This window comes from Megalops cyprinoides, chromosome 25 (genome assembly GCF_013368585.1).
Source record: "Megalops cyprinoides isolate fMegCyp1 chromosome 25, fMegCyp1.pri, whole genome shotgun sequence".
Lineage (NCBI taxonomy): Eukaryota > Metazoa > Chordata > Actinopteri > Elopiformes > Megalopidae > Megalops > Megalops cyprinoides.
The window spans coordinates 1734456-1758216 of record NC_050607.1 but is presented as its reverse complement, the minus strand read 5'-3'; the positions used below and the strand labels follow the sequence as shown (position 1 = coordinate 1758216).

General features: G+C 50.2%; 1 protein-coding gene across 5 annotated transcripts in view; it reads left to right on the top strand.

The window, feature by feature from the left end:
* The window catches only part of abcc9 (ATP-binding cassette, sub-family C (CFTR/MRP), member 9), a 31924-nt gene that overhangs the window by 4048 nt on the left and 4115 nt on the right, over positions 1-23761 (top strand). For 2 of the 5 annotated variants that reach the window (XM_036520441.1, XM_036520442.1), the window contains exons 5-36: positions 344-465; positions 601-767; positions 1759-2001; positions 2318-2521; positions 3912-4076; positions 4525-4680; positions 4986-5120; positions 5217-5379; positions 5569-5609; positions 5991-6133; positions 6513-6621; positions 8037-8144; positions 9243-9315; positions 9645-9750; positions 11561-11599; positions 11936-11971; positions 12786-12887; positions 13056-13140; positions 13451-13531; positions 14299-14436; positions 14540-14665; positions 14836-14935; positions 15279-15508; positions 16053-16207; positions 16437-16506; positions 16752-16909; positions 17199-17291; positions 18771-18873; positions 19322-19432; positions 20324-20444; positions 21672-21802; positions 22452-22530. In XM_036520441.1, the coding sequence (XP_036376334.1) occupies positions 344-465; positions 601-767; positions 1759-2001; positions 2318-2521; positions 3912-4076; positions 4525-4680; positions 4986-5120; positions 5217-5379; positions 5569-5609; positions 5991-6133; positions 6513-6621; positions 8037-8144; positions 9243-9315; positions 9645-9750; positions 11561-11599; positions 11936-11971; positions 12786-12887; positions 13056-13140; positions 13451-13531; positions 14299-14436; positions 14540-14665; positions 14836-14935; positions 15279-15508; positions 16053-16207; positions 16437-16506; positions 16752-16909; positions 17199-17291; positions 18771-18873; positions 19322-19432; positions 20324-20444; positions 21672-21802; positions 22452-22530 (3893 nt within the window). The remainder of the gene's footprint in view (positions 1-343; positions 466-600; positions 768-1758; positions 2002-2317; positions 2522-3911; positions 4077-4524; positions 4681-4985; positions 5121-5216; positions 5380-5568; positions 5610-5990; positions 6134-6512; positions 6622-8036; positions 8145-9242; positions 9316-9644; positions 9751-11560; positions 11600-11935; positions 11972-12785; positions 12888-13055; positions 13141-13450; positions 13532-14298; positions 14437-14539; positions 14666-14835; positions 14936-15278; positions 15509-16052; positions 16208-16436; positions 16507-16751; positions 16910-17198; positions 17292-18770; positions 18874-19321; positions 19433-20323; positions 20445-21671; positions 21803-22451; positions 22531-23761) is intronic. The other 3 variants (XM_036520444.1, XM_036520445.1, XM_036520443.1) reach the window with 2 other exon arrangements.

The window sequence follows — 23761 nt, the reverse complement described above, 5'->3', positions numbered from 1 at the left end:
TAATAACTACTTGGTTGCATGATGATGTTTTATTAATCTTTTGTCTGTTTAAAATTCTCCACATTTCTACTTTCAATTCAGCGCTTCACCCTCGAATATGGTCTCTGCTGCTCTTCCTTATGAATGATTTAGAAATCAAAGATCGAGCTAAAACTCATTAATGTCCATTTCTCAATACTAATTACTTTTTGTGCTCTGGCATCGCATCCTGAGATATTTTCTCTCTTCTCATGAGACTGTCAAATATTTCCTGTGGAAGAGAGCTTTACAGGGACATTCAGCAATGTAACGTGTAAAATGCGCAGCATGGAGCCAGCCTCATCAGAGCTTCCTGTGTTTTCAGGCACATGAAAACCAACCACCTCCACCTCTTCATGCCCGCACTCATGGGCTTCATAGCTGCCACTACATCGGTGGTGTACTACCACAATATCGAAACGTCCAACTTCCCCAAATTACTGCTGGGTGAGTTCAACAAGCAAACTGCTTTGGGGTGGCAGTTCTTTTCTCCTATGCCAAAGCACGATGAAATGATATTGATGAGGGAGGAAAGGCTTGCCTTGTGAGATTTGCTAAAGTGATTCTCCAAATCTCTGGCAGCGTTGTTCATTTACTGGGTCCTGGCCTTCATCACCAAGACCATCAAGCTGGTGAAGTATGCTGAGTTCAAGGTGGGCATCCAGCACCTGAGGTTCTGCATCACGGCCCTGCTGGTAGTGCTGTACGGGCTGCTCATGGCCGTGGAGATCAACGTCATCAGAGTGAGGGTGAGAACTTCCTGTTTCCTGCTTCCTGCTGTTTCATCATCACTCCACCTTACAGTCCATCATTGCTGTTGTTTCAATTTCATTTGTTGTTGCACACTGTTATGATTGACATCTCAGACGACTGACATCTTAAGCTTCATGGTATGGAATTACAGGGGATGGAGGATGTCAAGGAAATAATATTTTAATTGTATATATAACAATAAGATGATGAATTCCATGCTTACATTTCCAGAACCTGCACCTTAAGCTCCTGCAGCTGGTTTCTGTAGCTTTATTCAGAAAATTGAATGTTGCAGTTCAGAAAAATTGATCCTGATCTCAGCTTGTGAAGGCCAGCTGTGTCCGGCTGTGTCCGGCTGTGTCCAGGCTGTGTCTGATGTGTCCAGCTGTGGCCGGCTGTGTCCGGCTGTGTCCGGCTGTGTCCGGCTGTGTCCAGGCTGTGTCCAGCTGTGTCCAGCTGTGTCCAGGCTGTGTCCGGCTGTGTCCGGCTGTGTCCAGGCTGTGTCCGGCTGTGTCCAGGCTGTGTCCGGCTGTGGCCGGCTGTGTCCGGCTGTGGCCGGCTGTGACCGGCTGTGTCCGGCTGTGTCCGGCTGTGTCCGGCTGTGACCGGCTGTGTCCAGACTGTGTCCGGCTGTGGCCGGCTGTGTCCGGCTGTGGCCGGCTGTGTCCAGGCTGTGTCCGGCTGTGACCGGCTGTGTCCAGGCTGTGTCCGGCTGTGTCCGGCTGTGTCCGGCTGTGTCCAGGCTGTGTCCGGCTGTGTCCGGCTGTGTCCAGGCTGTGTCCGGCTGTGACCGGCTATGTCCGGCTGTGTCCGGCTGTGTCCAGGCTGTGTCCAGCTGTGTCCGGCTGTGTCCAGGCTGTGTCCGGCTGTGTCCGGCTGTGTCCGGCTGTGTCCGGCTGTGACCGGCTGTGTCCGGCTGTGTCCGGCTGTGTCCGGCTGTGTCCAGGCTGGGTCTGAGCTTTCCTTTCGTCCCTGTGTGCCCCGCAGAAGTACGTCTTCTTCGCCAACCCTCAGAAGGTGAAGCCCCCGGAGGACCTGCAGGACCTGGGGGTGCGCTTCCTGCAGCCCTTCGTCAACCTGCTGTCCAAGGCCACCTACTGGTGGATGAACCCGCTCATCATCGGCGCCCACAAGAGGCCCATCGAGCTGAAGAAGATCGGCAAGCTGCCCATCGCCATGCGGGCCCTGACCAACTACCTGCGGCTGAAGGACGCCTACGAGGAGCAGAGGGTGAGCCTGTGATTCCACTACAGGCCGAGCCTTACGTATAATATAATATAATACAGTAGAATGGAATAGAAAACTCTATTCGCCATTTCCATTGCATTTCACATCTTGCAGATGCTCTTTTCCACAGTGACATACAAGATGAATACATTTAGCTATACCTTTGCTTTGTGACATCAAGTAGACACCCTTATGCACAGTGATGCACAAGATGAGAACGTGTGACATTAAATTTACACCTTTTCCATTTACTGTATACTCCAATAGTGTTGGGTCCTTTCTTTTTCTGAATATGTGGTGCATGTCTGGCTGAGAGCAGGCCGCAGACGACCCGGAGAAGGCCCCCTCGATCTGGAAGTCTATGTACCGCGCCTTCGGCCGGCCCATCCTCCTCAGCAGCACCTTCCGCTACCTGGCCGACCTGCTGGGCTTCGCTGGGCCGCTCTGCATCTCCGGCATCGTCAGCCGGCTGGAGAATAAGAACGAGAACGAGACCATGGCCATCGTGGAGGACCACGACAAGGTGCGTGCATGGGCCACAGACAGGGAGTGTCAGCTCAGCAGAGGGTCTGGTGCCTTTAACAAGGCTGCAGCTACCACCAAGCTTATGATGTCACCTTTTACAATTCCCTATTGCCACATTAAAATTTAAAAATGTTATACCATGTATGGGATAAAATTATGACGGTGCAAGGGGATATTCCCATGCTTTCCATGGTTACTGTGATGTTCTTTAGCTGTGTAAAAATCCACAGAACAAGTCTATAGACCCTCAGAAAAGTTAACTCTATACATGTCAACTAAGGACATGCTCCCCAAATGTCCATTATAGCCCACTTCTGTGTCTGTGCTGTTTATCTGGTACATTATAATCTAACGGTCAGCTGTAGGTGGTAATGAATATGTAGGAACACGTGACTACTCACTGTCCCAGCTTTTGGCAGTTGAACCCCGCCATACATTTCCAAAGTGCTTGTACCTTTCTTCTAGTTTTTCTGTCTGCCCTGTTATATGCACTGTATCTGAGAATGGCAGTTGGCGAATGCGGTAAAGGCTAACGCTGCTTGACGTCCGTGTGGCTTTGGACTGAGGCTCCTGTCCTGTTCTTGGCTGTCATCATCTCCGGCCTGCAGGCGCAGTACCTTAGCTCACCGCTAACTCCCCCCCTGGAGTTAATCAGTCTCAGTGCTAGTGTGGGACCTGACAGTGCTACAGTAGGGTGGTCTCGTCTCTCCGTGAGTCACTTCCACTGTGACTTCACCGAGGCGTTGACACACAGCGCTGTCTCACCCGGCATCATCGTTATTAGACTAAACACAATACGCAGATTAACGCCGATGCAGACGTCACACAGTCTCATGTTATGCCAGCACTGTCTCACATTATTATATATAATTATGAATTGTTTTGCACAGAGGAACAATGGAACAATATTTCAACAGTATTTCCTGTGAAGAGAAATAGACAAGCCCTACAAATTAATATTTAGGGACATTGAAACTGAAATAAATTGAGTATAAACTGAAATAAAAACCTGGCTGTGTGAATACCCTGCAGTTTGAGGGCGGGGTGTGTACTCCGTACCTGACCGAGACGCACCTGTGCTCTGCCCGCCTGGCACACACTGTGTTTGCACCCGGGCTTTTCCCGCGGCTGGCTGCGCGGGGCCCTATAAACAGTCTGAGAGGCAGAGAGAGAGCAGAGCCGCATATCTGCCTGACATGGAAAATTCTCCACTCACATCGCACTCCCGGCCTCCCCCTGCACCCGCGGCTGTCTGGGGAACGTCACGGCCTGCTTCTCACGGGCCTGCTAATCCTCCTCTGTCCCGCTGCAGCCAGCCCCGCTCCTCACGCTACGCGTAGCGCGGTCTCACACGGAGCCACCTGCTCTCTCCTCTTGGTTTATGTCAGGCCCTGCCCTTTGGGGTCTACTTCCTGTCCTCCAACGAGCTGCTCCAGAACACCTCGGTCCTGGCGGTGCTGCTCTTCCTGGCCCTGGTCCTCCAGCGGACGTTCCTGCAGGCTTCCTATTACGTCACCATAGAAACTGGCATCAACCTGAGGGGGGCCCTGCTGGTGAGTCCTCCCTGCCTAGACTGCGGAAGCACAGAGCAGGCAGAGCCCTGTCAGACGCTGGCTGCCTTCTCCAGCCTGCCCCAGGCTCATTCTTTATTCCCGTAGCCTGGAGCGAGAGACACTATTGTGAGGAAACGCCAAATATCCCAGCCCCAGGGTGAACAAGCAGGCATTCTGGCATGTCAGGTTTGAATGTAAAATCGGTATAATAATGTTATTGCCTTTGCTGTAGGCGATATAGACCCAGTGTCAAGGGCCTTTCTGTGTTTAGCATTACCTGCCTGCTTCATATTTCATTTAGGCTGCATAAGATATTTATTAAAATCATAAAAACATGCTGACTGCTGTGAGATGAATTGTAATAAAGTGCAGAATGTAATAGAACTGTTCGACGGCAGAAGTTGTGGTGTTGAGGGTTAAACGGGTCGTTCCCTCGTTCCTCTTGCAGGCCATGATCTACAACAAGATCCTGCGTCTGTCCACATCCAACATGTCCATGGGGGAGATGACGCTGGGGCAGATCAACAACCTGGTCGCCATTGAGACCAACCAGCTGATGTGGTTCCTCTTCCTGTGCCCAAACCTGTGGGCCATGCCAGTGCAGGTGCGCTCACACTGCGGCTGTCACAGTAACGGCCTCCCATCTTCATGCAGCTCTGTCCTCCGGCCTGCATTCCTAAACACAGTTTTCAGCCCTCAGGTTTTCATCCACTGTACCATGTGGTTGAATGCAGTTTGAAGAACCCATGAGAGTGGCTTTCATCACTTACAAGCCTATGTGCTAAAAGGCTGAGATGATGGGAACTAGAATGCCATTACTAGTATGTGCTTTATGTGGCTGTGTGAGGGTAGAGCTCAGGCGAGGACAGAGGGGTGTGTGATGTGTGTTGGTGTGTCTCCTGCCCTCAGATCATCATGGGGGTGATCCTGCTGTACTACCTGCTGGGGTACAGCGCCCTGATCGGGGCCTCCGTCATCGTGCTGCTGGCCCCTGTGCAGTACTTCATCGCCACCAAGCTGGCTGACACGCAGAAGAGCACACTGGTGAGCGCTCCGATCCGGGAGGGGGGGGGGGGGGGGGGGGGGGGGTTCCGGGCGACCGGCTGGCTCACCGCTCTCCCTCTCTCAAACCTGTCCCAGGACTACTCCACCGACCGACTGAAGAAGACCACGGAGATCCTGAAGGGCATCAAACTGCTGAAGCTGTATGCCTGGGAGGACATCTTCTGCGACAGCGTGGAGGAGACCCGCACCAAGGAGCTCAAGAGCCTCAAGACCTTCGCCCTCTACACCTCCATGTCCAGTGAGAGGCCTCTCTGAGATGCAGGACAGGCTGCACGTCTCCATGGCTGCTTTATAAACATGAGTAACTCACTCTCTCTCTCTCCCTCTCTCTCTGTCTCTCTCTCTCCCTCTCTCTCTATCTCTCTCTCTCTCTATCTCTCTCTCTCTCTCCCTCTCTCTCTCTCTCTCTCTCTCTCTCTTCCCGCAGTTTTCATGAACGCCGCCATCCCCATTGCTGCAGTGTTAGCGGTAAGGCCATCTCTGTAATGCTATTGGTCACCCTGTTCCTGCTGTAGAGGATGATACATTTTTAACTGTCACAGTGAATATGATGTTCAAACTGAATTGGCCATTTGAGCTGTAAAATGTGTAAGGTGTATGATTTGAAGAAATAAGGTTTTTAGTCTCTTTACGTGAGGCTAAGGGTTTGTTAATTAGCGGAATGGGTGAGGTTATCACATGTCATCGGTGGCTTGCTGATTTGAACCAGTCATGCTGCTTTGCTGTGGAGGGCAGTTTTGATTGGGTCGAACAGCTCACTGACTGACAGCAGCTTTATTATTGTAAGGATCCTGAAGTCTCACTGTCTCATCGCTGGTTTTGGGCGTTCCTCTTTCGTCCTGGGTGCAGACATTTGTGGCCCACGCTTACATCAGCGACACCAGGCTCAGCCCGTCTGAGGCCTTCGCTTCCCTGGCCCTCTTCCACATCCTGGTGACGCCACTCTTTCTCCTTTCCACCGTGGTCCGCTTCGCCGTTAAGGCCCTGGTCAGGTGAGAACACCTCAGCCCTCCCACTGATTTAGTTATGCTAGCATTACACACATATCAGTGCTCCACTGAGACTCTTTATTACACAAATGTATTATTTCAAATGGAAAAAGTGAACCATTTTCCTAGTAATACCCTCAGGGCACACATTTGCTTAATGTGCTGGGTGCTGTAAAGTGAGTTATTTTTCTGAATCAGTGTTGATGAATATGAATATGGGAGTTCCTGAGGACCCATGTGGTGTGAGACGGTGTTACTGGCAGCCCTGCTGAGTGTGTGTGTGTGTGTGTGTGTGTGTTACTGACTCTGTGTGTGTGTGTGTGTGTGTGTGTGTATGTTAATGACTCTGTGTGTGTGTGTGTGTGTGTGTGTGTGTCTCCAGCGTGCAGAAACTGGGTGAGTTCCTGCAGAGTGATGAGATTGGTGATGACAGCTGGAGAAATGGAGACATGTCCGTGTCCCTGGAGTCCTGCAGGAAACACCCTGGGGCCGTGAGTACACAGCAACACCCTGCGCTACACAGCGACACCCTGCGCTACACAGCTACACCCTGCGCTACACAGCTACACCCTGTGCTACACAGCGACACCCCACGCTACACAGCTACACCCCGCGCTACACAGCAACACCCTGCGGTAGACAGCTACACCCTGCGCTACACAGCTACACCCCGCGCTACACAGCGACACCCTGCGCTACACAGCTACACCCCGCGCTACACAGTGACACCCTGCGCTACACAGCTACACCCCGCGCTACACAGCAACACCCTGCGCTACACAGCTACACCCCGCGCTACACAGTGACACCCTGCTCTACACAGCCACTCCCTGTGCTACACAGCGACACCCTGCGCTACACAGCTACACCCTGTGCTACGCAGCGACACCCCACGCTACACAGCTACACCCCGTGCTACACAGCGACACTCCACGCTACACAGCGTCACCCCGCGCTACACAGCGTCACCCCGCGCTACACAGCCACACCCCGCGCTACGCAGCTACACCCCGCGCTGTGGAGTCCCCTCCTAATCCCCGTGCAGACGCAGCAAGGTTACTGTCCCTATAACACAGCCACACTGTAACCCATGCGCACAGGCAGGGCTGTACCGCTGACCCAGTGTAAGACCTGTCCCCTAATCCCCTCATAACTACAGCTAATGTTCCTCTCTGCCCCACTCCATGAACTGCGCCACAGTTCACACACCAGATCTGAATAAGCACAGCCCATCTGCGATATTGTGACGCTCTGGCTTTTTCTGTTTTCAGGCCAATTGGGTCACAAGCCTTACAGAATCCTTATCAGCCATTATGCGTCCTTCTTGCTTTTAGCATCAGGAATGTTCCTGGACCCAACTGAGGGCAATAAATCTGAAAACTGATTGCTGGTTGAACTGGGATGCAGTGTGCTCCAGTGTTTCAAAAGGAAAAAAAGATGTTATTTTAAGTTTTATCAGGGCTAAAATATGTGCCAGAAAACTCTGACTAAATGAAATAAAATAAAAATAAATCCTCTTGTGGAGTTCTCACATCTGGCTCATGTTGGCTGGTTTCTGGACTTTTTCACAGCAGAGCTCTGCTTCACGTCTCTTTTATGCTTGTCTGAAAGTTTAGTGCCCCGGCCTCGTGCTGGGTATTTTAATAAACTAATTTCAGCTGCGTTTCTGTCCAGAGCTGTAAGCTCCAGAGCGCTGTTTTAGGGAGAGGCTTCAGTCTGGTCCTGAGTGATTCTCGACTGGAGAGAGCTGTGGGATGGGGGGTGGGGGTGGGGGTGGGGGTGGGTGGAGGGATGTGGGGGTGGATGCCCTGTGGTGGATTCGTTCTCAGGGTCCCCCCAGCGTCCGGGGCCTGGCCTCCCGCTCTCACATACTCTCTCCCCTTCTCTCCTCGCTGACGCTGTGCAGACCAAGGCCATAAACAGGAAGCAGCCTCTGCGTTACCAGCTCGACAGCTACGAGCAGCCGGCGCGCAGACAGCTGCGGCCCACTGAGACGGAGGACATCGCAGTCAAGGTCAGAGGTCACCGCCGCGGCGGTCTCAGCCGCCCTGATTCTCAGGCCCCCGTGCGCTCCTCGCAAACGCACACACACGCACACACACGCGCGCTCGCAGACACTCTCTCACACTGCCAGAGTTCACGGGGAACGCGGCCGTAGGGGTCTGCTTGTTCTCACCGAACCGGGTGCCTCTGGGGCCGACACTCCGCTCTGTCACGTCCTCCCTGCCTGCTGGCTTTAGCCTGGATGACAATGCCTCCACCAGCTTTATTTGTTCTGCTCTTGTCAGTACAGTGCATTTTCGTTTCATAATATTTTGTTTCCACTAAGTAGTATACGCAAGGGTTTTGGAGTTAGTTCATTAATGACCCTTATCCACAAAAATATATATACTCAGTTTTCCTGGGAAAAGACACATCAGTGCAGTGGCATTAGATATTATGTTTAGCGTAATCCCTGTGCTGTTCCTGTAAGCGCCGTTTCCCTCGGATAATGCGATGGCTCGGTGGAAATCTGACCGTGACCGTCACCTCTCTATTCCATTGTCACATCCGCTCTCTGGTGACATTTACTGCCTTTATTTACAAACTTTACTCCACTCTCGCATTTTCTCATCAGAGCACACATCTGTTCTTGATTTCAGGGCTTTTTTTCCGTAAGAACGGCAGTGGGAAGTGATGTATTAATAAACCCTGGAAACTCTGGAATACCCAGCTCTTGGTAAACAGCATGATTGGAGGGACTAAATTTATTACGGCCTAAAGTGAACAATTACTGACCAGAAACAGAAGACAATTCCGCAAACAAAAAACTCTAGCAAAACAAAGGCCTAGAATTTTCTAAAGAGAAATACGGCCTTGTTACTGGCTTTGGGAATGCTGTATATGCGGTTGAGTTGAAGGTTGATTTATTTTTGCAGCTGATTGCTGTGACCCATAGAGCTATTCATCTCTCGTGCTGGACACGGTTATTTTCCCTCAGTGATTGGGGACCCTGTACACACCTATGGGAAGCTGTCACGGTGGCTGTATTTTTTCTGCTGCTAAGTGAACCTTGGAAGCCTCAACGTTCCCATGCAGATTGGGTCTGATGGCTGTCCTCTTCCTCTTCCAGGTGACCAACGGATCCTTCACCTGGGGAAGCAACCTGTCGACGTTGTCAGACATCAACATCCGCATTCCCACAGGTAAGACAGTGTGGGTTCTGAGACCTGTGGTATGCAGAGGAGAGTGCAGGCAGCACTGTGTACCTTGACCTTGTGACAACTGATTTATTAGACTAGCTGTTAGACAGCTATTCGCTGTGTGCGTTGTGATTGGACAGTTTCAGACGGGGTGCTATGTAACAGCTGAGGAGCATAACTTGCACTGTCCTCTGAATGAGTGGATGTTTTTTCCTAATGCACGTGATGAAATTCCACATGAACCTTCATTAGGCTCAGACTGTGGATTCAGGGAACTGCTCCTGTTCCTGTTCCCGCACACACGTGCCTGACCTCCCTCACCCTCTCCCCAGGGCAGCTGACCATGATCGTGGGGCAGGTGGGGTGTGGGAAGTCCTCCCTCCTGCTGGCCATGCTGGGAGAGATGCAGACCCTGAGCGGGAAGGTCCACTGGAGCAAGTAAGCGCTGCTCACCCCCTAACCAGCCCAAACTCTACACCCTCTACACCACACTGCGGCCAAACGAGTCTCCGGCCTTACTGCCGGCCTCAATGTCTCTCTGAGCCGGTGATGCTGAGATCTCCTGACTGCAGCAAGACATCACCTAGAGTAACCATAACAGGACAATGCAGGAGGCTGATTGAGCTTTCAGAACGCAGGAGAGAATGCTCTACAGTGTCCATTCCCCCTTGGCCATCTGAATATGGTCTCTGTTGTAGAAAGCAAAAGGAATACTTTGGAGGGAGCTCTGACACAAACTGCTCTCTGGGGATGTGGATTTTTTTCTGACATCTCCAATGCTAATCAAAGCTGGAGGAGCGGGAAAGCTCTCTGTCATCAAGAATGTTCCCCTCCTCCATCATCCCATCCTCGCTGTGCGTGTGTGGTGTTTGTGTGTCCGTTGTGTTAGTGTGTCGGTGATGTCCTGTCTGTGGTGGAGCTTTTCATCTGTCCAGCCTCTGCTCTGCTGGCTGTTAAAAATTCCCTGCAACGAGCCTTCACTGTTACCACTCCAAGGAAATCATATGACTGATCATGTGACTCCCTGATCTCAGCTTCTGCTTGGCTTACGCAGTCTCCATGGTGAAAGAGAACAGCTTCAGCCACATTAACCGTTAACCATTAACCCATGGGCTTCACATCACTGACTTTCTCAGTGTCAGCCATCGTACTCAGCCAGCGTCATCTCCATGCTGCCATTTGCAGGCTTCCATCTCTGTGTCTCACGGCCATCTCTGAGTGAACCCTGGAGATGACTCTCTGATTAGCATTCAGAAGCCCCATGACCACTATAAACCCCTATGATCTGTATGTCTCTGACAGTGAGAAATTTGATGTTTTTTTTTTCTCGCAGTTACTTGTCTGGGAAATGTTCCAAGCGTATTATTCAGTGTCCCCACAGACAATGTATTTGTTTCAGCTAAATGGTTTTTTTTCTTTTTGTGGCAAATTTTCACGTGTAAGTGTTTGGGCTAATGGTCTGCAATGACAGTGTGCCTAATGTAATTGTCTTTTTTTTTTATTAAATAGAATTGAAACATTGCTTCATTGCTCCAAAATGTGCCTCAGCGCTCGCAAGTGTGGCGCTGGACTCGGTTCAGTTCTGTGGCAGAGGCCAACACGGCCTCCTTGGTTTAGACAGTCCACCTTGCACTGTCAGCCATTGCTGGTTCTAGAGTACACTGCTGTTATCCTTTACAGCCAAGCTCTCTAATGACAGTGGCAATGCACTGGAATTTCCTGCACACTCTTGCATCACTGGTGACTGGGTAACGCAGTCGCGCAGCTGACCTGTCACTTCTGAGAAGCCCTGCAGCGTATTCTCCCCAGGCTTACGCAACAGGCCTGGCGGAACGCTCCAGACAGCACACACTAACGCTAACATCTCAGTTTTAGAGTGGAGCTATGCCCACTGTGCCCTCACGGCTCTGCCCAGTTTCAGAGCTAAATGTGAAGCCTGCCCAGGTCAGGGTGACAGAACCCTCTGTCCCCCACAGGGGCAACAAGCCCTGCTGCCGTTCGGTGCACCTGCATGTCATTAGAGAGCAAACTGCCCCTTCACACTGCTCATACTAACCCAGGCAATGTGTGTGTGTGTGTGTGTGTGTGCGTGTGTGTGTGTGTGTGTGTGTGTGCGCGTGTGCGTGCACGTGTGTGTGTGTGTGCGTGTGTGCGTGTGCGTGTGCGTGTGTGTGTGTGTGCGCGTGCGTGCGTGCGTGCGTGTGCGTGTGTGTCTGTTCTGTTTCTCTGTGTTCTCTTGTTGAATCAGACTGCCGGAGTGTGAGATGCTCCAAGAGGGAAATATAAGGTACTCTCTCCTTGGTTTTCTTCTCATCTCATCCTGTCAGTCCACCCAGCAGCACAGCATCCTGAGAAAAGCCATAACACAGTAACTCCATGTAAGCAGGGACCCACACAGCTGCTGTGTAGCTGCGCTGATCTCTCAAACTGAAGGTTTTTTTGATCAACATATATGTGCATCTCAACCTGTTCACTGATATACATGGTAGAAAGAAAGCACATGGCAGCAAAAATGAACATTGCAGAAAATAAGGTTGAGCTTTGACCATCATGGCGACGGGCCGGTGGCGTGTGTGCAGACTGTCTCTGTGTGGTGTATCTAACGTGTTGACGTGACTTGCAGCGCACATGAGGAGCTATCTTTCGAAGCCGCCAGGAGGTACAGCATTTCATCTCTCAGGCCCCTCCCCCGCTCTCTCTCTCTCTCGCTCTCTCTCTCTCTCTCTCCCCCCCGCTCTCTCTCTCTCTCTCGCTCTCGCTCTCTTGCTCTCTCTCTCTCTCTCTCTCTCTCTCTCTCTCTCTCTCTCTCTGTCTCTCTCTCTCTCGCTCTCTCTCTCTTCAGTAACGGTTCTCCATGTGTTTGTGGTATCCAGTAGTGGGGTTGGAAGTGTTCATGTGCATACGTACTGGGAGTCTCTTTTTCCCACAATTCATTCTGAGGGCAGATTTCATTGGTCTGCATTTGGATCATTACTGGCAATATCATTACTGTCTTGGCCTTCAGTAGCAGATGCTAATCCATGGTGATTTATTTCTTAACACAGTCTGTAACCTTCATGTTCAGCTGGAACAATTAATGTGTACCCAAGGTGAAAAAACCAGTGTGTCTACGGTGATTTTAACCCTCAACCTCCTGGTCCCATATTCCACTCACTAACCACTGCTCCATATCGCAGCCCAACAGAGTCTGTTTATATCTTTGCACTCCATTAACTTTGTGTGGTGGCCATGGAAGACACATTCCAGCAAGTCTGGAAAACTTCCAGCTCAGCCTGAGTGGCCTCTGGTTGTGATGTAGACTCCCGGCATCGTGTTGCCTCGTTGACGTGTGCAGCCCGCCATTAACGTGTGCTTGGTGTCCTCTCATTGGCCCACCCCTCTTGTCCTGTTGACATGGTTTCACGTCTTCCTCGGATCAGCTCATGTGGCTCTTTCTCAGACCCCTCTCCCTCCCTCTTTCCTTCGCGCCTCAGTAAAAACAGGTACTCTGTGGCCTACGCAACGCAGAAGTCCTGGCTGCTGAACGCCACTGTGGAGGAGAACATCACCTTTGGAAGTCCTTTCAACAAGCAGAGGTTGGCCCACTCTAGTGTACACCCTTGCGCCTCCGTTAGAAAGCATTCTGTACAATTGTTTCTCTATGTCTGAGGTTTACTTTGGATGATCGTTAAATGATGTTGCAGCATTTGTGACAACACAGCGGAGCAGTATCTGTTGCTTGATACACAGTCATTCCTCCACAGATACAAGGCTGTCATAGATGCCTGCTCCTTGCAGCCAGATATCGACCTCTTGCCATTCGGGGACCAGACTGAAATCGGAGAGAGGGTAGGAAATAAAAAAAGACAACATTTCTGTCCTCTTAGTCACGAGCCTAGATCTGTGACCTCAGAAATAAAATGCTTTTTCAACCTAACCAGATTAGGACCCATTAATGAATTGCAGTACAGTCCTCCCTGTCATTCATACACTGTACATTCTGTGGCAAGCATCCAATCGATATACTCTTTAGGCTAATCAGTCAAGCTATGACTCTGTGCAGTCTGTGTAATACACCCTCTGTACATTTTAAGATTACATTAGGAGTCCTGCCAGGGTGGTACTGGAGTCGTGTTACTTACGAGTGTGTCTCTTTCAGGGGATCAACCTGAGTGGAGGTCAGAGGCAGAGGATCTGTGTGGCCCGAGCTCTCTATCAGAACACCAACATCGTGTTCCTGGTGAGGCTCTGCCGTTCGTCCACAGGGGAAGGAGTGAGCCATTAATTCACAGCTCCTTCAGTGGAAATGCCGTGGCTTTTCTCCCTCCTCCATCCATGTTTCACAGAGTGCAATGTTACGTGAGACTCGGCACATCAGTGATTGGTTGTTGTCACAGTTCAGCAGGGGGGTGGGGGACAGTGAGAGGACACGTGCTGGGAGGGGTCAGAGGTCAGAGGGGGACACTAGTTGTGTGTGGGGGGAGGGCTCCCAGCAGGTGGGAAGGATCAGAGTCCTGGGCCAAGGCGAAGGGGCCTCATCTCTGTCACGACCCACCTGCCAGAAAGCATCAGGCCAGAAGCGTCCCCCGCCATCTCCCTCTGTAGCGCGGCAGCATGGCGGTGTTCGGTTTCCCGCTGCTGGGAAGCCTGACATCACTCACCCCTCTGTCATTTGTTTTTCTTCCCCGGATCATTTCCTGTGCCCGTGTCCAGTTTTAACTCGATTTTATTTTTATTTTACATGTAGGCCCAACACGGACCCTCAGGCGTCATCCGTACCTTTAGCAGCATTTTGGCGCAAGGGTAACGCGTGTCAGAAATACACAAAACATCACGTCTGCAGTTATCTCTCCTGTCGGAAGATGCTAAACGATACGCCCAGTTTAAGTAGCAAAAAGTGAGGGTGTTTTATTCCAGCACGCCAGCTGCCCATGGCTGTGCTGAGCGGTGAGTAGCTGAAACGCCCTCCGGTCCACACTCTGACCACCGGTGACTGTCCCTCCCCAGGATGACCCGTTCTCTGCCCTGGACATCCACCTGAGCGACCACCTCATGCAGGAGGGCATCCTGAAATTCCTCCAGGACGATAAGAGGACAGTGGTGCTGGTGACCCATAAACTGCAGTACCTGATCCACGCCGACTGGGTGAGCGTCCTGCAGGCCCTCTGCTTGGCCCAGGGTTCGAGAGGGAGGAAGAGCATTATCTGGGCTCAGGTTTAGGCTCAGGCTCTCCCTTAATCCATTTCAGATCATTGCCATGAAAGATGGCTCGGTGCTGCGAGAAGGAACCCTGAAGGACATCCAGAACAATGACGTGGAGCTGTACGAGCACTGGAAGACCCTGATGAACAGGCAGGACCAGGAGCTGGAGAAGGTCAGTCCTGCCCCCCCGTGCAGCTGCTGTATATCATTAGCCACCGTCACATGATCCTGCATGGCTCTCTGGTCTTTAAGTACCTTAATGTACTGACTAACCATATGGAGAAGTTTTGTTGTGTCTCAGACTAAATTATTTTGAAAGCTTGATTACTCCCTGTATTGTAGGACACTGAACTGGATAGTCAGACAGCACTGGAGAGGAAGACTTTAAGAAGAGCCTTCTATTCTAGAGAGGCTAAAAACCAGATTGATGATGAGGATGAAGGTAAGAATACTGTCTCCCAAGCCACCCTAATTGAAGTTCCAAATGAAGATTCAGGAGACTTTCCAGATAATCTTTATGCAATTAACCAAACCTAGGCAAACCAGTCCCATCAATGACTATAAAAATCACACTGCCTTTCCATGTCAGTTGTTCACAGCCTCCCTCCTCCACCCCACCTCCCCCCTTCTCTTCCCTGTTTATAAAGTCCAAATGGAAGGATCAACAACCTCAACCTGTGGCTGTTTGACTCCAAGCCAAATAAAAGCACTGCTAAAACCACATCATTGGCAATCTGGTTTAAGGATTTGCCGACTGATGATCTTTTCCCCTTTGATCCATGCAGAGGAGGAAGAGGAAGAGGATGAAGACGACACTTTGTCTCTGACCACCAGCCGGCGCTCGAAGATCCCCTGGAAGGTGTGCTGGCGGTACCTGTCCTCAGGTGGCTTCCTGCTGGTGGTCATGATGATCTCCTCTAAGCTACTCAAGCACTCTGTCATGGTGGCCATTGACTACTGGCTGGCAGCCTGGACCTCCTCAAACACAACAGGCAACCCTGACCTGAACGAAGCGGTGAGGACCGTCTCCTCTGCTCTCATTGAAACCATTTACAGATGCACCGAGGCTCAGCTTTAATCCATTGTGTCATAAATATGTACATCCCTCCTAATACCCGTCTGTGGGCTGGATTATCCTCATTTGTCTGTGTAGAAGAAAAGTGCCAGGCCACTGTAGAACTGAGGACGTAGTGGCTGTTTGCATTTAGCCGGTTTACACTGAAAGGGCTGTACCAAAGCCAGGACACATCTGTATTTCACCATAAGTCATACAGATGACCAGCACAAACATCACGATGACCTGTTCCTTCAGTCAAAGCTGTTTAATACCAGTCCTTCCTTTAATTTTCAGCCTTTATTTTTCTAAACATGAGCTGGGACAAGTCTTTTCAAAATGTTCAGTGACAGCCGTACTAATTGTAATTGTAGGCACTGTATGTAACATCACTAAAGCTAAGAAGAGGCATTATTCCTCTGTACCGCATTAGTATTGTCTCCTGATAAGTACATTGGCCACACTGGATGCTCAGATGTGATTGGCTGAAACGCTGTCCCCACAGCACCGCTCCTTCTACGTGCCGGTGTTCAGCATCCTGTGTGGGGCGGGGATTGCCCTGTGCCTCATCACCTCCCTGACTGTGGAGCTGATGGGCCTCTCTGCTGCCACCAGCCTCCACCACAACCTGCTCAACAAGATCATCCACGCCCCACTCAGGTAGGCCCTCCCCAGGCCAAGAGCAGCTCCCTCACCTCTGTTTTCCTCACAGGTTTTTTTTTCCAAGGGATCATATGGAAGATACAGAGCAGATCAAGGTACCATGGAAGTCTGTATTAAAGGAGAAGCTTAGTCAGACAGCTGGTTCTCCTTCTGATGATGTCATAGACTGAATGTGTTCTGGAACTGTGGCTCTGCCTTCTTTATGATGCGTTTGTTTTGTTGCTAGATTCTTTGATGTCACTCCCCTCGGGCAAATTCTGAACCGTTTCTCAGCCGACACCAATATCATTGATCAGGTAAGAGGGAGGAAAGTCTTTCATAATTCCTGTTCGCTGCAGCAACACTGGGAATCTCTGGAAACTCTGTGAATCTGTAATATCCATCATTATCTAGTGGGCCAGTGTCCACAGTCTTCCAGAAGCTGGGTTTGGCTTGTAGGATGGGAGCTGGAAACTGTTTGGACCAGGCTGAGGGGCTGTCTGAGAGGTGATGTCACAGTGGTGACATCACTGCGGTGACGCTGTTTCCCTCTGTCCCTCAGCACATTCCTCCGACGCTGGAGTCCCTGACGCGATCCACGCTACTCTGCCTGTCGGCTATTGGAGTTATCGCCTTTGTCACACCCACCTTCCTCATCGCCTTGGTGCCCCTCATTGTGGCCTTCTACTTCATCCAGAAGTATTTCCGAGTCGCCTCAAAGTGAGAGCAACCCTGTCTGCTGTACATAAGCTACCGTCTGTCTGTGTGCTGGCCTGGAAGCTGTCTGATGTTATCTGCAGTGTGGAAGTTTGTTTTGTCCTGCTGGAGAATGGAAAATGAGTTGGTAAATTAGTACTCAAAGTGAAAGACAGTCCAGCGACCATATGGGAAAGTATCCCCTCATGTGCTGTAAAAGCCACATACCCATGTCTTCCTGTGTGTTTGTCTGTGCCTGCGTGGGTGTATTCCCTCTCTCCCCTGGTGTCACTGTTTCTCTCTCTCTCCTCAGAGACCTGCAGGACTTGGATGACTCTACCCAGCTGCCCCTGCTGTGCCACTTTTCAGAGACAGCCGAGGGTCTCACCACGATTCGCGCCTTCAGGTTTGTGGGGGCCCCCTGCCTGCCCCTCGCTTACACAGGTCCATACACAGGTCCCAAATATTGATAGCGTCCTTCCTCAGTTTTGGGAGGGGCCACAGACATGCTCAAACAAAGCATTTCAAAAGGGTTAACTGTCTGCTCGAAGACTTTATGTTGGATGTTGAAATAACATTGCAAGCATATGCAGCATTTCTCAGCTGCATCTTAGTGCCAAAACATGGATCGCTAGCAAGACAGGCTGACGTGATAGGATAGCATGCCATTCATCACAATTCTTGAAATGTTACAAACTGAGAAGTAGTCTTCTCTGTAATCCAACATTAAACAGCCCACTCCTTATGTGATCTCTCCCTCCCGAGATCCGGAATCCTTTCTCTGTGTGTTATGACTATCTTGGCTCAGGCATTCAAAAAGGCTCTGCGGAAAGACAGGCTGCCACTCTGACGTAGCATTTGAGTTTGACTGCATGACCCGCGAGGCTGAACCCTGGGCCATGAGATGGAACGCCAGGGATGTGGACCTGTCACTCAACAAGACAGATGTGGCCCCTTTCTGTGATGGAAAAAATGCAAGAGTTGCACACACTCCACATCCTGGCATGTGTCATGCAGGCAGCTTATAGGAATGCATGCTGTTACAGTAGCTGGAGCTTTGTCGTTAATCTGCCTCTTAATGCAATTCTCTCTTAAAACAGCCCTGACATTTATCTTTGTTTATCTTTGAATTCACTTAATTTAATTGAATGAATTGAACTATGTAAACTGCTTGAGGCTGTCAAACAAGATAATGTGCATCTCCCAGTCAGTAGTTACTGTTTTTGGCGCAAAGTGTTATATGTACGTCAGTCAAACGAGAAGTTCAGCCATCAGCTGGAATTGCAGCTTGCTGGTCTGAGCTGTGCTGGCTGTTGCGTGGTTACCCCTCAGTGTGATCGGGGGGGTTGCATTTTCCGTCCCGTGGGTGTGATGATGTCCAACGCCGTCATTTTCAACCACTCTAGAAGGTCTGAGGTCTTTGCAAATGAACTCGGTAGTGAAAGTGGGGCGCTCTGTCTTGGCCGGACGCTTTCACAGCTGTTGTTTGAAACTCCACACCAGAGTGTGGTCTGCTTTGTGCCGCACTTCGCACATGCATGCCGCTGGCCAGTAAGCTTACAGTGAGGCGGCACACCTGTATGGGAGAGACATGAGACATGTTTATGCATAAGTTACAGTACATTCACCTCGAAGGAACAAACTGATATGCAGGTTTCCGTATGGATCACGCTGAATCCTTAACATCTGAGCTGATGTATTAGTCATACAGTCCTGCAGAACATCTTACACAGGTCATGTTATGATTCATTATCAGCAGGAAATAAAAAGAAATAAAATCATTGGAATTTGAGTTTCTTTTCCCCCCCTCTATGCTTTGTTTATTCAAAACCTAAAGAGTTTTGGACATTTCTCATATTTGTAACTGTCCTTTCCTGACCTTCAGGCACGAGGCTCGGTTCAAGCAGAGAATGCTGGAGCTCACAGACACCAACAACACAGCCTACTTATTCCTCTCTGCTGCCAACCGGTGGCTGGAGGTCAGAACGGTAAGTAATGGCTGCCCACCTGGACTCCCAGGGACAAAGTCTGAGGACATAACTGTAACCTACAATGCAGGCATTTTAGGGTGGAAAGATTTTCAGAGGTCTGGAACTGATGTACTTCAGGACTTACATACCTGTCGGGTTCTAAGTTCAATTTCTGCAGCACAGTAGACCATTATCGTAATTGATACTTTTTTGTAGAGCAGAGCTACTGAACTCTAGTCCCAGATGGCCACAATCCAGCCCGTTTTCCTGACCCTCTTAAAACTCCACTTATGGATCTGGGGAGGGAAGCTGAACCGGTTCAGTGGAGAGAGGAAGTTAGCTAAGAGCCAGGCTGGAGGGTCGAGTGACCGTGTAACAGAACTCCATCGTAATGCGTCTCTGCTGCAATGGAAACTGTAGAGGTCTGGTGTTTAAGCACTTCTCCTGTTCTGTGCCCCTACCTCAGGACTACCTGGGTGCAGTGATCGTGCTGACGGCAGCGATGGCCTCCATCTGGGGCTCGTTTCATGGGCCGCAGTCAGGGCTGGTGGGGCTGGGGCTGACATACGCCCTCACGGTGAGTACCCCCCCTCCTTCCTCTGCCACTACATCGGGGGGAACACTGTCAAACCAGCCCAGTGCTCCTCTGCTGTTAGGACATGAAGCCTGAGCTCAGCAAACAAACTGCTTAAAACTGTACCCCACTCCCATCCTGGACACGGAGCACGCTGCTCTTTAAGAGCACGAGATCCGGGCCTTGACACCGGTCTGCGAGTGAGACATCACCTGCTTGTGGTTTTCTGTGTGAGCATGTGAAGTTCATGGGATGCAGTCTGCTATTTATAACTGATTGCTGTGAATCTGAGCAGGAACGCAGTGTAGGACAGTACTGCACCCAGGCCTGTGCTTTACCAGAATACTCACAGTAATGCAGTGGATTATAGCGAGAAACACAAAGCGTGTTTTCAGTAGCGGCCTAAAATGATCCCTAGGTTGATATTAGTTGGATGAACTGTACATTCACTGTACTTTACTCAAAATATGCTACTTTTAAGCAGAGGTGGAAAACCCCGGCTTCAGAAAGTAAAAGTCCTGGCACGTACTTGTTCCACCGATGCACAACACCAGCTGAATTTAATTAGCACAACTCTTCAGCCAGGTAGAGGAGCTAGTGAAATCACCTTGTTTAGTGAATGGATAGAACAAATACATGGTAGGACTTTTACTTTCTGAAGCCCTGGTTTTCCACCTCTGCTTTTAAGTATCTAATAAATCATTATCCTTAAAGTGATCCTGCAGTTTAAACAACATGGAAGCTTGCACCCTGCATCTCCAATGCACTGAGTCTTTCAAAAGCCATTTAAAAATGCATTTCAGTGCTGTTGTTAACTGTTTTAGTGGTAATCATTATATTGCTGTCAGGACTACAAACCTTCACTGCAGACGCCCGTGTTTGCCTGTTCCTCAGGTGACCAACTATTTGAACTGGGTGGTGAGGAACCTGGCTGACCTGGAGGTCCAGATGGCCGCCGTCAAGAAGGTCAACAGCTTCCTGAGCACAGAGTCCGAGAACTACGAAGGCTGCATGGGTAACGCACCCTCCGAAACATGGCTGCCCTGACAGCAGCAGAGTAATCTCTGCTGATATCACTTCCAGAAAAAAGACAACGTTTATATAGACCCTCTGTGTCAGCGCGGATTCAGCGCTCCATTTATAGACCGGGAGAGAGCGCCCTGACACCGGTCAGTTTCGTGCTTTCCCCAATGTTAACATTATCTTGCAGTGGGGGGGATTTCGAATGTTTTCCAGTTTCCGTCCGAAGCTGCGGGAGTTTATATGTGGCGTTGCCCTGGCAGTGTGATAAGCAGGAGGCACATCTGTGGATATAAACACTGGCCTTCGGGGGAGCTGGCCTGGGGGGAGGGATGAGCCTGAGGGGGGAGGGCTGGCCCGAGGGGGGAGCTGGCCCGGGGGGAAGTCACTGCACAGCAGACAGCAGGATCCCTTCAGGAGCGATAGCTGTTAGCGCGCTCAGATTTATCACTGCTCCAGAATGGCCTGTCCTCCTCTGTGACGCAATGGAAAAGTACAGCTGATAACAGCAAAAATTCCAGAAACCAGGGAATATCCACTTATTCAAACACTGGCTGCTCATCCGTGGTGCGTTTTTTTTTCACTGCCTCTGAATTTAATAGGCCCAGCAGATCCTTTTGCTTCATGTGTTAGCATTCCAACCATGCGTGTGAGATACTGGGGGAAAAAGCCACTGCAAAGATGGCGGAAGCAGGGATTACGCTGTATGGAGGTCAGTGGGCTGCATCTGAGCCTGGATAGGTTCTTATGTGAACCCTGCAGCCATCTGACATGATACAGTGCTGTCAGAGAATTTCAGGGGAAAATATAACACACTGTATCTCTGCGAAGCTTACTTGGCAGTCCGTGCAGTGATTCCTGTTTTGTAATGAGATAATTGTGTGTCTGGGCAGACCTGCCCACAGCCATTTCCTTGGAGAGACCGTGCCGTATTTGGCAAGGCGGGTGTGGGCTGGCAGGGAACTGGCCTGCCTCAGCACACTCCGGCCTCAGGAGAGAAAGTAAGCAGATGAGTTTGCAAACACCCGTCTGTCCTGATTGGCCAACGGGGACGGCAGTTGGCGAGAAGGAGTTGTAATTGGCTGACTCATAAGGACACAAGAGGAGAGCAGCCAATAAAAAGGTGCCTGGCTGGCGTTGGCAGGTGTTGAGCGTGTTTTTGTGACAGTTGTCGGTGCTCTGTGATGTAACCAGTTGTGGGCGGTCTCTGTGTGGGTCACAGATGTGTCACAGGTCCCTGAGGACTGGCCTCAGCAGGGGGAGATCAAGATCCAGGACCTGAGTGTGCGGTACGACCCCATGCTGAAGCCTGTCCTGAAACACGTCAACGCCTACATCAACCCGGGACAGAAGGTAGCCCCGCCCCTCGCACCCGCAACCTTCTGGGGACTCTGCAGAGAAGAGTTACACACATCAAAACTTCAGCTGAGAGCAAATGAGATTGGTTATATGGTTGATTGACCACATTCAAGATTAAAGCAGCTCTCCAGCTCTGAGCTGTCTTCCCTTAATCAGATCTGGGTCATCCTGCATCTCATTTTGTCATACGAATTTCCATGACAACCTTGACGGCGTTTCCATGGCAACCTTATCTGGTCTGATCCCCCCACCCTAGTTTCTATGCGTTGATGGTGTATGGATTTTCTTTACCTGAGTTTTCTGTCTCATTGAATTTGTACCTCGGCATTACACAGGGCTAACAACAGCTGCACTGTGGCTTATTTCAAGACCTGCTAAAGTAGCTTCCTGTTTGTGGCAGATTACTGTAGTTTTATTCATAGCACAGGAGATGGGAAGGAAGTAGAAGGTTAGATCTTTGAAACAGAGTGTTTAAACAAATCACTGCCGCAACCAAAGGTGGGAAGACAATGAGGCGGGCCCCTGCACGCTGTTGGCTGTGGATGGAAGCTGTGGTGTTGTGTGTGAGTTCTGTCTGCCAGTGGGAATCGCTGAGTCACACGGGGCCTCCCCCCGCTGCTCTCCGCTCTCCGCTCTCTCACAGGTGGGCATCTGCGGACGCACAGGCAGCGGAAAATCATCCCTGTCTCTGGCCTTCTTCAATATGGTGGACATGTTTGAAGGTTGGTTTCCATGATTCAGGCACTGTGTCTCAGCTGGCCCTGACAGCCCCAGTATGGACCCCAGGAGCTGTTTAGACTACATCCCCTGTGCTACACTGTGCCTGTACCATCCCCTGTGCTACACTGTGCCTGTACCATCCCCTGTGCTGCTCTGTGCCTGCACCCTCCCCTGTGCTACACTGTGCCTGTACCCTCCCCTGTGCTGCTCTGTGTGTGTGTCATGAAGACACATTGAATTTGTGAGGGATGCAGAAGGCATTATTCACAGAAGGAGTGAGATAATATCTGTACTCCATTCTAATTAGGGCTAATGGAGATTGTAATCGGGTTCCATCTGATAATTCCTGTCAAACAGCATTGCGACCATGCAGCCTCTTAGCAAAACATCAGCTAATTCAGGCTGGCAGGCCAGATAAGCAAGGAGAGATGTTTATGCTCTTCAGCCAATGATGTGTAGCTGTTACTTTTTACTTACCCCTCTGCATTTGACAAGGCAAAGCCTAGCAGCACTGTTAACCTCCAGGCATGCACTAGCTTCCTTTGTTTGAGTAACATGGTTTATAATTTCTGTCATCTTGACAATTTATGATGTAACATTTGTAATTATTGAAAGCGAAGCAGGTTTGTGGCACTTGTGTCTGTGGATGAAATGAGTTTAAAATGAGGCTGTGCTTGTTTAGCTCTATAACTTGGGCCTGATGTTTGCATCCAATAGGGTGTTTTCTGTCCCTTTCATTCTTATTTTCATTCTACCAGGCTCGTGTTCTTGGCATTCCTTAACAAATTTGGTTTTGTTTTGACATCTATCTAAGAGGGATAGATTTGTTTTGAGGCTTTGTATTTTGCTCGTATATTTCCCTGAAAGAACTGGCTTCACCCGTTTGCGCCGGGCCTCACCACGACTGTGAGGAATGCTTCACAGATTTCAGTCAGAGCTGTTCGCTGTGTGGCGGTTTCACAGTCAGCTCATGCCAGACTCAGCAGATGCCAAATCTGCAGGCACACACTCACATTTTCAACAAAAGCACTACTCCCCGTGATTTATTCCTCCTGAAAGTGAAAAGAACTTACACACGTTTTAGAAATGTTTCCTTATAAAGCCAAAATGAGGGCTTTGTGGCCATAGAGGTCTTAATGGAGTTAGGATTCGTTTCAGGGCCTCAGCCAGCAACAGTCCTGTACGGTGAGCAAACAATTCGTTTAGGATCTTTTTCTGCAGTGTTTGATTACA